At 40.0% G+C, this 15284-nt stretch overlaps 1 protein-coding gene across 4 annotated transcripts in view; it reads right to left on the bottom strand.

The window, feature by feature from the left end:
* The window catches only part of LOC140469697 (astrotactin-2-like), a 1585258-nt gene extending 1571488 nt beyond the window's left edge, over positions 1-13770 (bottom strand). For 2 of the 4 annotated variants that reach the window (XM_072566453.1, XM_072566455.1), the window contains exon 1: positions 13277-13768. In XM_072566453.1, the coding sequence (XP_072422554.1) occupies positions 13277-13535 (259 nt within the window). In that variant the 5' untranslated portion in view covers positions 13536-13768. Of the gene's footprint in view, positions 1-13276 lie in introns of all 4 variants that reach the window. The other 2 variants (XM_072566454.1, XM_072566452.1) reach the window with 2 other exon arrangements.
* Positions 13771-15284: the final 1514 nt, after the last annotated feature.

The raw sequence follows: 15284 nt of genomic DNA, 5'->3' as shown, positions 1-15284 counted from the left end.
AAAATTTGCCATTCAAGAACAATTTGATTTCAATGTATGTCACATACAAAGACAAGTTAGAGACAGAAGATACAATTTCATAAATATTTCATAGGTTTAATCAAGGCCTGACAGGTGAAACTCCTTCAGGATAAAGGCACTTAATTTTATTTTAATGAATATATTTTCATGATGATGTATAATCTCCCTAAAGATTGACAGTCCAATTCTACAAAACCTCACAACACGTCCACCTACAACCATCTTGCCAATGCCTCATACTAAATGCTATCCTGTCTACTTCACCTTGAGGCAGTTTCAATAGAGATACAGTGAATACAATGTAATTTACAGCTACATTTTGTGTTAATGGTGCTATTTTGCCAACCGCATTTCTGACTTCAGAGAGATTTATGCACTCAGTAAATATTTCACCCACAAGGCTTCACTTACAAAATCACATTATGTTTAATTCCCTGATCTCATTCACTTTACATTTTAGTACATTTATAACATTTCTGTAAATAGGCTTGACAGATCCATACACAATGTTAGGGGTAATAGACCTGACCTCATGAAGAAACAAAACAACAATAATATTTTCCCAGACTTCCAATCAAGCCATTGTTGCCATGATTAACCCATGTTATGAATGCAGATTTCATTTGTTTCATTCATTATATATGGCAATTACTTAGCTCACCTATTCCTATCACCAGGACTAGGTCACTGAATCAGCAGCAAAAATAGCAACAAATTTCACCTCCTACAATCTTTCAACCGTAGAGGTACATACAGATGCATTACTACTTTCTAACTGTCAACACTCACAACTGCATTTAATGATAAATGGTGAGGAGTAGCTAATTGTGGCACCCTGATTCTTGAATCTGTCCTCATAACTGGCCTTAACAGATGGTGACTGATTTCATCCATTCATCAAAATGCAAATATGCTCTATTATTCTCATTTTGATTATAATCTATTTTCCAATATATGTCTCTAAATAGTATGACTTGTCAACTTTGCAAGGATTCCTTTCTAACAGCAGCCATGTTGTATTTACAATCATGGAGTGTTTCCTCATTGCAATTGACACAGATGCATTGTAAAGAATTTTTCTGAAAACCTGTCTTTCTTTTTAAATTGTCAAAAGAATCAAATAAAATACTTTACAGAAGACTTTGCTTGCAATTTCTTTATAAATAGTGCAGTAAAGTGTAAATAGAAAATCTTTGGATAAGAAAGTACAAGAGACCTTTTCACCCATCATGTTGTCACGGACACTGATTTAACCACATGAACAAACACAAAGTGGAAAACTACAGGCCTGTAACATGTGAAAAAAGTTTTGTGAAGTTATCACTGCAAGTCCTCCCAATATACTATCCCTGAGCTATACTTACCATGATGACCTCTGACATCATTTACAGTCATAGAGTGTACACATGGAAACAGACCCTTCAGTCCAACTTGCCCATGCCCACCAGATACCCTAACCTAGTCCCATTTGCCAGCACATGGCCCATATCCCTTTAAACTTTTCCTATTCATATACCCATCCAGATGCCTTTTAAATGCTGCAATTGTACCAGCCTCCACCACTCCCTCTGACAGCTCATTCCATACACGCACCACCCTCTGTGTGAAAAGATTTCCCCCAGGTCCCTTTTAAATTTTCCCCCTCTCATACTAAACCTATGCCCTCTAGTTCCCGACACCACCCACCCCAATCCAGGGAAAATACTTTGTCTATTTATCATTTCCAGGTCTTTTATGATTTTATAAATCTCTATAATGTCACCTCTCAGCCTCCGACACTCCAGGGAAAACAGCTCCAGCCTATTCAGCCTCTCCCTATAGCTCCAACCTTCCAACCCTGGCAACATCCTTGTAAATCTTTCTAAATCTTTCAAGTTTCACAACATCCTTCCGATAGGAAGGAGATCAGAACTGCATGCAATATTCCAAAAGTGGCCTAACCAATGTCCTGCACAGCCGCAACATGACATCCCAACACCAATACTCAATGCACTGGCCAATAAAGGAAAGCATATTGAATGCCTTCTTCACCATTTGTTTTTATGTAAAACAGGAATTACTATTTATTACGAATGAAAAGTACTTTACATTTTAGGAATATGAATAATACAAACTCATAAAACCACTGACTGACTTCCCAGACTATTACCCCAAAATTCACCCCCTCCCCAACCTCCACCAAGCTGACACTTAAACCTGACACATAAGATAAAAGATTTGCCATGGAGGTTAGATGTTATGTTAAAGAAAGAAAAGTGGTAAGTCATGTGGATGCACTCTCATGCTAGCAGGTCCAACCTCCAAATGAGCTGAACCACTCTAACCAACACCATGACAGTTTGGTAATGATTCGATTCCCTACAGTGTGGAAACAGGCCCTTCAGCCCAACAATTTCACACCGACCCTCTGAAGAGAAACCCACCCAGACTCACTTCCTTACATTTACCCCTGACTAATGCACCTAACACTATTATCAATTTAACCTCGCCAATTCACCTAGCCTGCACATTTTTGGACTGTGGGAGGAAACTGGAGCACCCAAAGGAAACTCACGCAGACATGGGGAGAATGTGCAAACTCCACACAGACAGTCGGCCAAGGCCAGAATCGAACCCGGGTCTTTGGTGCTGTGAGTCAGCAGTGCTAACCACTGAGCCACCGTGCCACCCCTTAATGAAAGAGGTTAAGCCTTTGATGGAGTTACTGAGTTGGTTTGGTTTCTTTTTCTGGGCAGACTCCTCATGGTACACTACCATTGGACATTCACGATATGGCCCCTCACCACAAATAGTCTTCCAGTTTGACCTTTGCTGCTCCAGTCACAGTTATCTGTTCTTTGCTTCAAACAGCATCCCCATGGTTCCCTACCAAGTGGCCACTCGTGTGTGTCTCCTATCTGGGAGCTATCTTTTCTAGGAACTCACTGCTCAACCTTTAGCCATCAACTGCACACATAGGACTCCATGGTTTACAATTCCAACCCTTCATTTTTTATCTCTACATTGTAACTTTTCTCACCAGGCATTTTGCACCAGCTGCAAGGTGATAGGGTTAACCTCCCTCTTACCTTTGGTTGGCGTTCTGCGGTGTGGGGTGACTAATCAGTGGCTAATCCTATCCGTGCACATTCCCGCACCTCAAGGTCGTATCCTCAGTGCAGGTCTGGATGATTGGGATTCTGTATAAGGTTCACAATCTTTTCTTTGATATTTCTTAAAAATTAATGTTAGAAGTTAGTTATAGAAAGAGAAGTAGGAGTGTGGAACAGCCTGCCTGCAACAGCAGTAGACTCACCAACTTTAAGGGCATTTAAATGGTCATTGGATAGACATATGGATGAAAATGGAATAGAGTTGGTTAGATGGACTTCAGATTGGTTTTGCAGGTCGGCACAACATCAAGGGCTGAAGGGCTTGTACTGCGCTGTAATATTCTATGTTCTATAAGTTAGAAAGGACAAATAGGGTTACAACAGTGTCTATGGATAACTCTTCCAAAGAGCCAGCAATCAGTCTCATTCTTCCTAGTTTAGGCTTAATCAGAATCAAGCACTCCAATGCCAATCTGTAAAACACAATATAAAGCTTCTGCAATATTTCCAAACAATTATGTTCAGCCATGGTTTTGCAATTTATTCTTAATATCAACCATCCTGTGCCCTCCAAGTGAGGAAGGTATCACTGAAAAGCTGAGGCAGTTTTGTGGTCTATCTCCAATAGATCGGCAGTTGGAAATTGCCATCCTCAATTCATGTAAAAATTCACACAGCAGAACAATGTGATCTTCAAAATCCTAATTGGATCCTAAGCCAAGTTGTCAAACAAAATCCTAGAATTAAATTCTCAGTACTGAGGTAGATAGCTCCATTCTGGAAATTTCTAAGCTCATGGATACACCTCAACGGAAGCGGCCCTGAATGGTGTAATTTTCGCTCTGGGAAGATGGATGCAAGATTGGGTCAGGCCCACTACTCCTGGAAATAGAGCCTAGATAGCCAAGGACAGAGGGTGTCATGGTGGTCTCATTAAAAGGCCCACCTCATTTTTCTGGTACTTTGTCCCAGTTGTATTTTAGCTCTTTAAATCTCATTCCTCACAAGCCCACCCCTCCATATTCCACACCACCCCTCCCCAACAACCTGCATGGCACCTTATAGGACCATGATAATTCATGATAAATTATGACCCTTCCATCCTTTTTCACCACCCTGAAGGCTATGGGTTGCCCCCAAGCCAACTCAGCCCTTCCACAGCTCTAGCCTCCTATGTGGTCTTTTAAAGCCCTGCGTCAACTCATACTTACTCACCATCCACCCCTTCCTGACCCAACATCCTTTCTGTGCCAAGTCATAGTCCTTCCATGCACATTTAGCCAATATATATTAGGCACAAAACCAATCTACCCTCGAAATATAGTACCTGTGAAACTGCTCAAGGAAAGAAAAATCAAATCATAAAAGTTGATTTGAAATAATGATGACTGTTTTTCAACTTTATAAAAATTGTCAAGCAGGCTATTAATAATGAAGGCTTCAAAAACCTCATATTCTTTAATCTCATACAACATTGAAACATTGACAAAAGAGATCACATTTAAAGATCACTTTTAACCATTCAAAGATGTCAGTCAAGCAAAGTCAACAGCTTTCTGAAGTTTTTAAACCAAAGTCCCACTGAGACAATACTTTTCAGAATTTGAGTTCTCAATGAAGCATGCATTATGCTGTGACAAAGCTTGTTCCACATGAAGCACTCTCCTGCTTGCTTCTCGTTATTTTTAATTCTTCTTTTACAAAAATATATCTAATACTCTTTCTTTCAAAAATACAGACTCTGCTTCAACATTATTCCACATTCTAATCATGAATTGTGCAGTTATCTTAAGCTTCCCTTTAATTGTTTTCATCCTCTTGTTGCCATATTGCAAATAGGTGGAAACAAATTATCTTCAAGAATTCAACTTTAAGCCAGCATCCTTCTCAGTGAATAAAACCCTAAATTCAATGACCCTTCACAGCTGTTAATATACAATCTGGTAGCGTGCTGGAGAATCAATGTTGCATACACACCATCGGTTTTGATAGTTTCCAAAGAGATAGGACTCCAAAATTACACTTCATCCTCTCCAAATAGAGCTTAATGAAAGTCTTGTACAAGTTCTATATAACTTCCTTCTACTTTCATTCTGTGCCATTTGCTAAGATCAAAGATGCTTAATTCTTCAATACCTTACTTAACATTTTTTACCTGCTGTGGTCACTAACTGTTCAGTTTATGTCTTGCAGAGCTCCACATTTGTCATTCATATTTTTATGTACCTAATCTTGGGATGAAGAGCAAAATTTTGTTTTGTATATAAACCAGCCACAACACAGTATTTCACCCAGGCATTGATAAGGATATTGTGTCCAGTTTGCTTTACCTGTTAGAAATTCATGCTTACTGCCTTATTGTTTTCCATACTGCTCAACAATTTCATTGTGTTTGTAGACTTTGGGAAATTTACTAACAACTGAAGCAAAGTTAACAGACAGTTATCGACTAGGCTGGAAATGATGTGAGAACATTCTTACCCATAAAATTGTGGGGAAATGTCCACATAGTCTATTCTTCCCATTCATAGTATTCAGGGAAATTTGCATTTTCTTTTCATTGAACATTTTCTACTCATTTTACATTTTTTGCGCACAGAAGCCTCTTCCTTTCCTAATAAAAGAAGTGCAGCTTACCTTTGCTTTTTTATATCCTCTCTTAATATGTTCTGGCATTAAAATGCTTTTTACACACCTGCCACACATTAAACAATTGATAAGAATACAACCAAGCATAAAAAACATAACATAGGAGTTTAATTTTAGTCCAGTTCTAACTATATGCCAGAGATCAGAAACCTAGATAAAGAAACAGGAGCAAGCTAGGAAGTCAGTGAGTGGAAACGAAGGAGTAAAGAGAGGAAATACCTAAAAGCTGCTTTCAGAGTGATGTTGCAATCACCACAGAAGGAGCAGCATCTGAAAATGAGTCTTTTAAGCAAAATACAGAGCTCAATTACCAAAGTTTCACTGTGTGCTTAGTATTTTTTCAAGAAGAGAGGTGAAGATCTAAACTGATGTCAGTGTTTACTCTGATTTAAATTTTAAGTTGATTGCCTTGATAGTGGAGGTTTGGCAAAGAATCTCTGTCCTATACAGTTTGAAAATACCAGAATGCTTCCTATATACTGGATAACCAGGTTTGCAGAAAGTGTCATCAGCTGAAGGACCTTAAAGATAGGATTTCACAGGCTTAGCAACAGTTGGTGTCACTTCAATATAGTTGTGAGGTTGAGACTTTCATAGCCGAGTTCAAGAGCTGAGTCCACCCACTCACTGCAATTTAAGACTGAGAAAACACAATGGCATGAAAACGATCAATCCAGATTAATTTGGGATTACCAGGCAAATCTACAATGGAACAAAGTGCTGCCTTTAAAGAGTTGGTTTGGGTGCAGTTGAAGTATGTTCCTACAAGGAGGAAGGCCAGTGATTCCTGGATAATGAAGGCACAGATAGTTGAATACAGCAGCATCATTGGCTGTTGATAGCACAAGTGGAATCCAGTCTGAATGCAGAAAGCGCTGAAGGGGAAGTGAGAAAAAAATGGTAATAAAAGAAATAATGAAAGAGTATGAGAAGAGACAGAAAACTGACACAAAGCAAATCCAAAATTATTCCATAGAAACATAAGGAATAAGAGATGTGTAAGAGAAGAGGTGGGTCCAATCAGAGACCAAAAAGATGACATTACATGGAAGCAGAGCACATGATTGAGTTACTAAATGAGAACTTTGCATTTCTTTTTACCAAGGAAGAAATGCTTTCAAACTCATGACAAAAGAGAATGTAGTTGAGATACTGGCAGGGCTAATAAATGATATAGAGATGTCATAAGGGCATTGTTTAGAGTTGACATTGCAACAAACCTATTCAGATGTACCCAAAGATCTAAGGTTACAAATTGTGGAGACATTACCTATAATCTTTTTATCCTCTTTAGATCCTGGGATTATTCCAGAGGAATGGCGAATTGAAAATATTACACCCCAATCAAAGATGAGTGTAAGGATAAATCCAGCAATTGCAGGCCAGTCAGTTTAGACTTGGGAATGGTAATAATCATTTGGATAAGTAAATATGCATTAACAAAAGTCAGCAAACACTTGTTAAAGGTAAATAATCCTCAATGAACCAAACAGATGTTGGTGAGGTTACAGAAAGGGTTGATGAAACTCATAATATGGATGTGGTGTACATGGACTTTCAAAAACTCATAAAGTCATAGTTTTTTTATTATTATTTTCTCGGGATTAATAGTCAATAAAATTGTTATTCTCTTAAGTCGATGAAACTTTATTAATTGGTTCCTTATTGCTGACATCAAACATAAATGTTTCGCTCAGAAGTTCTAACCGTGTGCAAAAATGAAAGTAACATTTTGTGACCGACCAATGAGCCAGTATGTCCCTTCTCAATTGGTTACAATATGGTTATAACCATTCTAAAAATGTTATCCACAAAGTAGAGTTAGGAAGATAACAAAACAAAGACAATTTATTATGTGCACTTTATGGCTACCATGCCAAGAAGAAAATGCACAGAAGCATTTTTACACACTGCTGTCATTCACTTGCATGAGTTTCAAAACCACTGTGCTATTAAAATTCCTATTTCACCTTTAATGTGGGTACAGTAGTTATACAAACAAAGCAGTGCCTAAACCAATAATAATTTGAAAAAAATGCTCAAGCTTTCTCCTTCTGCCTGCTCATGCCAACTGAACTTGTTGTCCACAGAATTATCCTTTGATTGCTATTCCAAACTCAATTAAGTTGTCTGAATTACGAATTATGAGCTCCAGTGTCTATATTGGACAATCATGGAATGCCATATAAGGATGTTGTAGAATAGCAATACATTCACTGGTACACCATAAAAAAAAACAAGTTTTATAGCACTTTTAAAGAGCAAAATATTCCAAAGAATATCAGAAATGAAGACAGATGATCACAGGGCTGATCAGAGACAGGTTTTAAGGAGCGTCTTCACAGGCAGATGGTTGGAAAAATGGGAAGGTTTAAGAAGAAAATTCATGAACTTAGATCATGGACACCTGGAAGATCAATCACCATGGTAGTGTCAAAAAAGTGACACATTCACATGTGGCCATAGTTAGATCATTCTAAAACTGTTCAGATTCTTGATTTGTGTTTCTCAAGAGCTACGTCCGATGGAGATGATGTAAGAGTAAATGGGATTGGTAAGTGAGGTTGAGAATTCTAAGATTCAGACAAGTGCATGCTTGACGGTTGAATGAGATCTGAAGATAAGGTTTCATAGGCTTCCATTTGTAATTTTGGTTTGGGTTATTTGGTGGCAGAGTGGGAGCTCAAGCTCAAGACAGCTTCAAGCTGCAAAAACATGTACGTGGATTTGGAAAGAAATAACCCGAAGGAGCTTGAAGAGGAAAGAGAGGTTACTAATAGGGTGTCAGTTTTCAAGGAATAAACAGATGGTTGGGTTTCCTTTACTATGTGTTTCACGCCACATTAATTAGAACAATTCCACAAGGCCTAAAAAATAATTACTTCTACCATGACAATTAGAATGCCACTTGTCCATGAACAGAAAAAAAAGGTGATATAAATTTGCTGCTTGTGGTGAAAAAAATGATATACAAGCAGCCTGTTTTGAATGACAATGCTAACATAAAGTCATGTTGTATGCTTCGATATCCAAACTGAAAGCATGTGATGAGATAGTAAATGTACAATATATCAATGATCAACACCAAGGCCATTAAAGGGAAAAAGAATAATGACCAGCAGAAATGTGAAACCCATGCAAAACAGTGCAGACAACCAAAGTACTTATTTGGAAACAAATCTTTGCTTTGGGTTTCATTCTGCATTTTGTTATCCAGATTTTCCCTCTTATTTTCTTCATATGGGGACCTTTTGATACCAACAGGTATGTTGAGAAATCACCATGATGGTCATTCCTCAAGTACAAGCCTTCAACAGAGTAAATCTTTTTGATAAAAGATAGCATCACAGATAAGCCCCCAGGTGCGTTATTCACAATTGCTCACTTTTCGACAGTAATTATGAAACAGAGGTAATGAATGGAAACCATGACTAAAAGAACTGTTTCTTCACCAAGGGTACTTCTACCATTGTTACTATGATAAGCTGAATTTGCACATACCTGGAGGTACAATTAGGATTGATCAGCAGAACCTTAGATTAACTTATGCTGTTGTCCATAAGACTGTTACGACAACCAGACAGGGTGTTGCTGTTCAATGAGTGAAAGAATAGAAAAGGTACACTGAACTTACACATTCGAGCATTTTGGAGAGACTAACTTTCAAATTTGAAAACCTGTGAAGTCAGAAATATCATCTTAATTACCAGTGGGCTGGTATGACAATGCTCTTTTAAAGACTGTTAAATCATGTTTTAATAAAACTATAAATATAATTATAAATTACAAAAGTATAATTGCCACATGAAATCAACCATTTGTACTCAAACTTTAGCTTGTAGTCAAGTTACTTTTATATCAAAGGAGTACAAGCAACATTGTGAAGTATGTGGTCCTCCTGCCATAGAATAAAATGCTCTTAGGAAATGGAAAACATTGTAGATCCATAAATACATAGTACTTAAAATGTACTATCAGACTGAAGGAAATGTAAGCAAGAAGTTGATTCCATGTTTGCACTTTAATATGAACATGACTCTCCACATGGCACATGAGGGTCTGAAGCAATCAGCTTTCAAGTAAAATAGGACCATAGTTTCTGTAACTCACTGCCTTTAGTCCTGAGGGCAACAGCTAAGTGATATGAACATTCAGTGATGAACTGGAGCCAAGACTGATGAAACAAAAGTCCTCAAATTTGAGCTCTGCCACATTCTGACAAAAAGAACTCTCTAAGAATGAGTCCAATCATGGAAAAACAGTGTAGTTCAACATTGAGCAGCAACTTCACTCAGGATGCTTGCTGTGAAAAATGGAAATGTCACAGTGATGCAGTCGGGGTTAATGGACATTGTTGGGGCAATGTTATTCTCTCAACCCAATCAGTGTTGCATTGCACTGTGGAATGTTTCAAGCTATTATGGTGTACAAGGAAGAAAAATAATTTCATAGTGCTATAATCCTGACCACGAAACCAAAATTTTGATTGAAGATTATTTGAATCAATCATTTATTCAGTGTGCCAAGCATAGAAATGCTCCTTCATTGAATATTACAGCGCTAACTCATATTGACTGAATCCCTGTTTTTTTCCATAAATGGATCTAACAAATATTCTTATACTTTGTTTCCTTAACAAGCACTGAATGCTATGCTAATCAGGTAATGTAATAATAATGTGAGTAGCACACACTCAGTCACTGAACCCTGAGAGATTCTGAGAATGAAGCGGAATTTATACACTGTACAACAGCCTTATAACCTCTGAGAAGGAAGTGGAGGCTGTGGAGCACAAAGTCTGAATACTGGAAATAGATGCAGGCAGTTTCAATGTTTTTTTCTGAGGTAGCTATTGTGCATATTTTCTCATGGTCACGTACCGAGACTGCCACAGTTGCATGTATTTCTGAAATTTGTAGCAGATAATACATTATTTTAAACTGGCTTTAGAAATATGTTTATGGTATTTAATAAGCAGTGGTTGGGTGGTAGTTACTGATTTCTGTCTGTTTCCAAAATTGACTCCATCTTCCAACAATGTGAAACAGCATTCTGCATTTTGTGTATCAGGTAATTGATAAAGTGAACCAATTAATGCACCTTGGTACATTAAGTATTATTGATTATAAACCAGTAACATATCACAACCAATTTTTGTTTCTACACTTTGCACACAAATTCCTTTCCACCACTGCAAGGAAATTAACATATTTATAATGACTTATAAGATGTGAAAAGGAAAGATAAAGCAATATAACAAATGGCCGATTGTGATCAGCACACAATGAAAAATGTGCTCAAAAGAGGGGTTATGTAAATTTTCTACCTTTTTAACAATTATGACAAAGGGAGTCCAGCATACTCCAATATGAAAGTCATGTAGAATTCAGCATCCTGATGCTGAAGAGTGGGAAAAGCTTAAGAATGTGGTTTTTGGAAGATGCATTTCCACCGTACTCTTCCCCACCACAGACCCAAGCCCTGCACAACAAATTCATTCACTTGAGAAATAAAGCTCACATCTGTACTGCTCATAACTAATAAAACTTATGTTTTGAGTTTTGCATGAGTTGAAATAATTGCTGTTTTCAATTATCCAAAACCAGAGGAACACTCAACTGTCAATCAATCCTATTAAATGGTAAGACATCATGAATTAGCAAGTCTGATCCTGTCATCTGATTCCATCAATTATGATTAATAAATAAAAGATTTAATCTGGAAGAACATGCTATGTTGAAGTTTATGCTGGAGGCTGTTTGTTCTGCCTCAGTGGTAGTATTATCACCTGAGTCACAAGGCTGCGGTTTCAAATCCCACTCCAGGAATTTGCGCACAGAACAAAGTCACACTTTATTGCAGTGCAAAGGGAGTGCTGCACAGTCAAGAGAGTCTGACCACATGTCCACATGTCTAGCTGTTCTCATTTATTGTGCAGTGGACACAAAAGGTCCCATGACTGATTTCAAGAAGAGTCTAAGAGGTCTCCTGATGCCCTGAGCACAAATTTTGCACTTCAGTCAAGACCATTGAAACAGAGTATCTCGTCCATTAAAATCTGATTTGAGATTAATGCATGGATTGATTGCGAAGATTAAACTACAACAAAGAACTACAGATACTGGAAATCTGAAGCAAAAACAGAAATGGCTGGAGAAACTCAGCAGGTCTGGCAGCATCCGTGGAATCATTAACTCTGTTTCTCTCTGCACTGACGCTACCAGACCTATTACGTTTCTTCAGCAGTTGTTGGGTTGTCTGACTTTACATTTCAGAAAGGGTTTCACAAGGTTTCACTGACTTGAAGAACTTTTGAGCATCCGAAAGCAAAATTTCTTCAGTAAGCCCCATTTCCTTTTATTTGACAATCACCAGGACAAATTGCACTGAACAAATTCATTGCCATGTCACAGTGTCAGAAAAACTGAGATTCACTTTCTCGTTTTAGAAAAATCTAACAGTGGGTTTGCAAGAAGAAACAACTTTAGATTTCACTACCAACTAGGTAAGTCTTTGGACCAGTGTTTTTTTTTATTCACATTACTGTGAACACAATGCCAATGAAATTACACAATCCGAGAACAAATCCCTTGAAATTCCTTTCCCCTTGTTTTGTTTTTGGACCAACTGATTTGAAATGAACGTTGAAAAGCACTGAACTTGGTAACACCCTGACCTTCCTCGAAAGAGAGTCTGTTCAGCAATCCCTGCTTTGTTCAGCGATCTGGTCTTGTGCGATGGGGCTGATTTCAATCTGGTGTCTAAAAAAGCAGAATTGCACATCGCACCAAGGGAAAGTCGCAACTGAAACCGGGAGCACATGGACCGGGAGGACTGTCAAAAACGGGAAATTATGCCGCAATTTCTACATCACATTCCCGTTCCTGTTTAATCAGTAATGTTGATCACACTTTAGTTCCGGTCCACCAATTGCTGCGGGCAATAGGACCCCGGTTCTCTCCTCTATCCCAGTCGGGGACTATCCATTGCAAGCTTTTAGAGAAGGTAGGAGAGAGAAAAAAGTCAACACTTCTTTTTCCCCCGGCGTGGGAGCATGTATTGCACCGGAAGGCTGCTTGACAATAAACCGGAGCTGTGATATTCAGAGCGTCTATACCATTTATTGACAGCAAAGCTTTGTAGCTGGTAGACACCGGGGCTCTGTAATAATCCAAAGACACTGGCACCAATGCACCACAATTCGCCTCTTCTTGACCCTGTCTCAGCCCACATCTGCAGCCACCTTCAGTCCCAAAACCGCTCACTACAACAGGCGACAGTAAAGTCTGACCCCAGTACAAGTGCTGCTTGAGATACATCATTCCCCCGCGCCCCTCAACCCCCGTCCCTCCAAAATAAAGAGAGAAATCAGATAGATACTGCACGGGAGGGAGACCTCAGGGAAACAGTGAAATTACGAGCACGCCAAACAGAAGTTGAATGAGGTTGAGTGGAAGGATTCCTGTGGTGTAACCCGCTCCCCTCCCAACACACAGACACCCAGCTGAACTTACCCAGGGTGAAGTAAGGTAGCTCGGTATTCTCCAGGTCGTCTACCACCAAGATCTCTCCCGGCAGGTCGTTCCGGACGAAGAGAAAGAGCTTGGACTCAGCGGCCAGCGCCCCGTGGAAACTGATGTCGTTCTCCCGGAGCACGGGCAGCGTGGAGACGGTCACCGTCTTCACTTTGCAGCCGCCCTCCTTGGAGATCTCGGCCGAAGCGGCGGTGAGCAGGCAGCCGAGGATGGCATGCCAGCCGGCTCGGAGAGCCATTGCCCGCGGGGCTGCTGCCTCAGCACAGCGACGCTGCAAATCAGACAGATAACCAAACACTAATGATAATAATATCTCAGGGAGCTGGGGAGCCGAGAGAGACAGCTTGGGATCTCCGCCGTTGCTGCTTCCCCTTGCTTATACACACACTCAGCTCTCTCCTCTCTCCCCCCACCCCCCCTCCGATGTGGAGCTGGTGTCCAGGAGGTGGCGCGGACAGACGGAGTTAGTCTGGGCTGGGAGATGGAGGGATGGGGGGGGGGGGAACTCCAGGTGATAAAGACACGCCGTCTCCAAACAGAGACCCTCCTTCTGCCAACACCTCCCCACTCACACACTCCCCCCTCCCCAAAATAAACACCTCGGCACTTAATGCCCTCTCTCTCTCTCTCTCTCTTCATGTGGCAGCTTAGCCTCCTCTTGTGGAACATTATTGAAGCTTTTGCTGTCTGAGATTACCATCATTATCATCGCAGCGATGCTGGATAAAGTACTGCTTTGAATTTACCATCTTTTTATTCCAATTCAACTTTCGTTTCCAAATAAAAATAAAGACATATCAAGCGGTGGTAAGCTTAGCTTCCCCCTACCCACCCCACGTTTAAGTACATTTAGTATTTTATGGCGATCACAAATCACCCCCCCCCCCCCCCCGCCAGTTCCAAATACTACATAAAAGTCATGATTAATAATCAGTTTTAGAAACATGTTTTTGTAAAATTGTTGGAAACATTTTAAAACCTTGTTCAATCCCCAACGAAGTGCAATTAGAAAATCAAAGCCATTAACCGAAACATCACTGGGACAGTCATTTATTGATAAAGGCAGCGGAACCAGTACACATTTTGTAAATGAGGGATTATACAGTCGTTGGAGATTTCATTTCTTCTTTCCCACCCCTAAAAAGGTATGTGAAGTCTCAATCTTTACTATCAGTTAAAAAGATACACAAAACGACGCTTTGTGAAGTATACTTTTAAAAGAAGCATTACTTAGCGAACATATGTGAGGGGTGCGGGGTGGGGAGGGAGCAATGAACACTCCACGTCTTCGTTGTAATGCTGCTCTCTGGGGGCGACCTGAATTCACTCTCGAAGCTCCTCAGATCACGGAGCATGTAAACAAACTGCAGCCGGAGAAACGGCAGCCTCTTTGTAGGTTTGTCCCTCTTTCCAGAGAAATCTCCGGAGCTGGAGATTGGGTCGGAGAGCTCACACACACACACTGAGCCAGCAATGCGTGGAGTTATTTGCTCTCTCTCTCTCTCTCGTGTGTGTGTATGTGTGTGAATGTTCTGTACCTTCACTGGAGAGTGTGCTGTAAAGTTCTGTACGATGGAGAACGTGCCCATTACTTCCCACATCCCATTTAAATGCACCAAGCCGGAGGGGGGGGGGTGAAAAGCCGAGAGCTGGTCACTTCATTCCAAAGAAACGTCGCTGAATCTATCCTTTTGCCTGTTCCTGGCCGCACGTTCTCCTTTGTACACATCTGAGCAAAGGTGGATGGCCATAGAGCACACCACAGTAGCTGTCACGGCATGTTTCAGTGATACTATCCTAGCAGAGCTACCTTTTTGCAACATTGCTGAGGACCACAAATGCACTCCAGTATTGTTTTGAGAGGAATGCGTTCACGGTAATAGAACAAAATGGAGCAGATTTCCCCAGAGCCGGTTATCCCGTCAGACGCGTTCTAATTTCCATTGTTTCACTCCTCAATGTTACTCCAGAATCTCTTGGGGAAAAT

The sequence above is a fragment of the Chiloscyllium punctatum genome, chromosome 49 (assembly GCF_047496795.1).
Source record: "Chiloscyllium punctatum isolate Juve2018m chromosome 49, sChiPun1.3, whole genome shotgun sequence".
Lineage (NCBI taxonomy): Eukaryota > Metazoa > Chordata > Chondrichthyes > Orectolobiformes > Hemiscylliidae > Chiloscyllium > Chiloscyllium punctatum.
This window is presented reverse-complemented; position numbering and strand designations above follow the sequence as displayed.